Here is a 1,301-nt window from a genome sequence, read left to right as displayed (position 1 = left end):
GGATAAGTAGGCGGGGCCAGGATAAGTAGGCGGGGCCAGGTAAGGAGGCGGGGCCAGGATAAGTAGGCGGGGCCAGGGTAAGGAGGCGGGGCCAGGATAAGTAGGCGGGGCCAGGGTAAGTAGGCGGGGCCAGGGTAAGTAGGCGGGGCCAGGATAAGGAGGCGGGGCCGTGCGAGCAGCAGAGGCAGAAGGCGGGAGACGCGAGGGCGGCGAGTGGCTTTGAGTCACCCAGCGGCGGCAGCGGTAGCAGCAGCAGCAGGAGGAGCCCTCGGCTGAACGGGACGAGCCGGGAGAGAGTGAGAGGAGGGAGGAGGAGGAGGCAGGGCCCGGCCCCGGGGCTCGCGGAGATGGAGGCGAGCGACGCGCTGTACATCACGGAGGGCGGCGAGATGCCCGCCGATATTGTGGAGCTGCACGAGATCGAGGTGGAGACGATCGCCGTGGAAGCCTTGGGCTCGGCGCTCATGGAGGTGGACGGCCACTCGCCGGGCATGATCGCCCTGCAGCCCATAGAGCAGCACGAGCACCACCTGCACCTGCAGCAGCAGGAGGTGATTCTGGTGCAGACGCGGGAGGAGCTCGTGGGCGACGACGATGACGGCGGCGGCCTCACCGTGTCGGCCTACGAGGACCACCACCAACAGCACCACATCCTCATCCCCGTGCCCGTGGACGAAGAGGAGGAGGAAGATGAGGACGACGAGGAGGAGGAGGAAGAGGACGACGAGGAGGAGGACGACGAAGATGACGATGACGATCTTATCGAGAGGTCTCTGGCCGCAATGCAGCCCAACACAACCATCACCACCATCACCACCTCGTCCGTCCCGTCCACTGCGCTGGCGGCGGCCAGGGCGAGACCGTCGAAGAAGGGAGGTGGGAAGAAGGGGGGAGGAGGAGGTGGCTCGGTCAGGCGGGGTTACCAGCTGGAGGCCGGCGAGGTGCTGCCCGAAAGGCCGCCGCGCCGCTGGGAGCAGAAGAAAGTTCAGATCAAGACCCTGGAAGGGGAATTCTCGGTCACGATGTGGGCCTCAGGTGAGTTTCGCGTGGTTGGCCATCGACAACATTGTCATGTTGTGGGGAGTGTGAGCACCATTCGGTCACTTCTCGACAACGATGACCCTCGTCCGTCAGCATCACACAATCACTTCGTGTTATTGTCGAGTGTTGTGGACTGTGCTCACCACCACAGTCGATCAACAACAGGCCTCGTGGTGTTGTCTGGCGGGTCCATGTGGTGTTCATCATCATCATGTCTGGCTGTCTCGAGTTGTTTGACTTCTATCAGTCGTTTCCCATTT

The 1,301-nt window shown here is 63.3% G+C and overlaps 1 protein-coding gene across 1 annotated transcript; it reads left to right on the top strand.

The window, feature by feature from the left end:
• Positions 1-206: 206 nt before the first annotated feature.
• Positions 207-1,035, top strand: LOC133339957 (transcriptional repressor protein YY1-like; the record flags this gene model as incomplete). Its single annotated transcript, XM_061548060.1, has 1 exon — positions 207-1,035. A coding segment is annotated over exon 1 (688 nt), but the record flags the coding sequence as incomplete, so codon positions are not given.
• Positions 1,036-1,301: the final 266 nt, after the last annotated feature.

Source organism: Lethenteron reissneri, unplaced genomic scaffold (assembly GCF_015708825.2).
Source record: "Lethenteron reissneri isolate LAM-NWPU_2019-01 unplaced genomic scaffold, ASM1570882v1 scaffold_604, whole genome shotgun sequence".
Classification (NCBI taxonomy): Eukaryota; Metazoa; Chordata; class Hyperoartia; order Petromyzontiformes; family Petromyzontidae; genus Lethenteron; species Lethenteron reissneri.
Note: the sequence above shows the minus strand (reverse complement) of the source record. Positions and strands in the feature narration are given on the sequence as shown.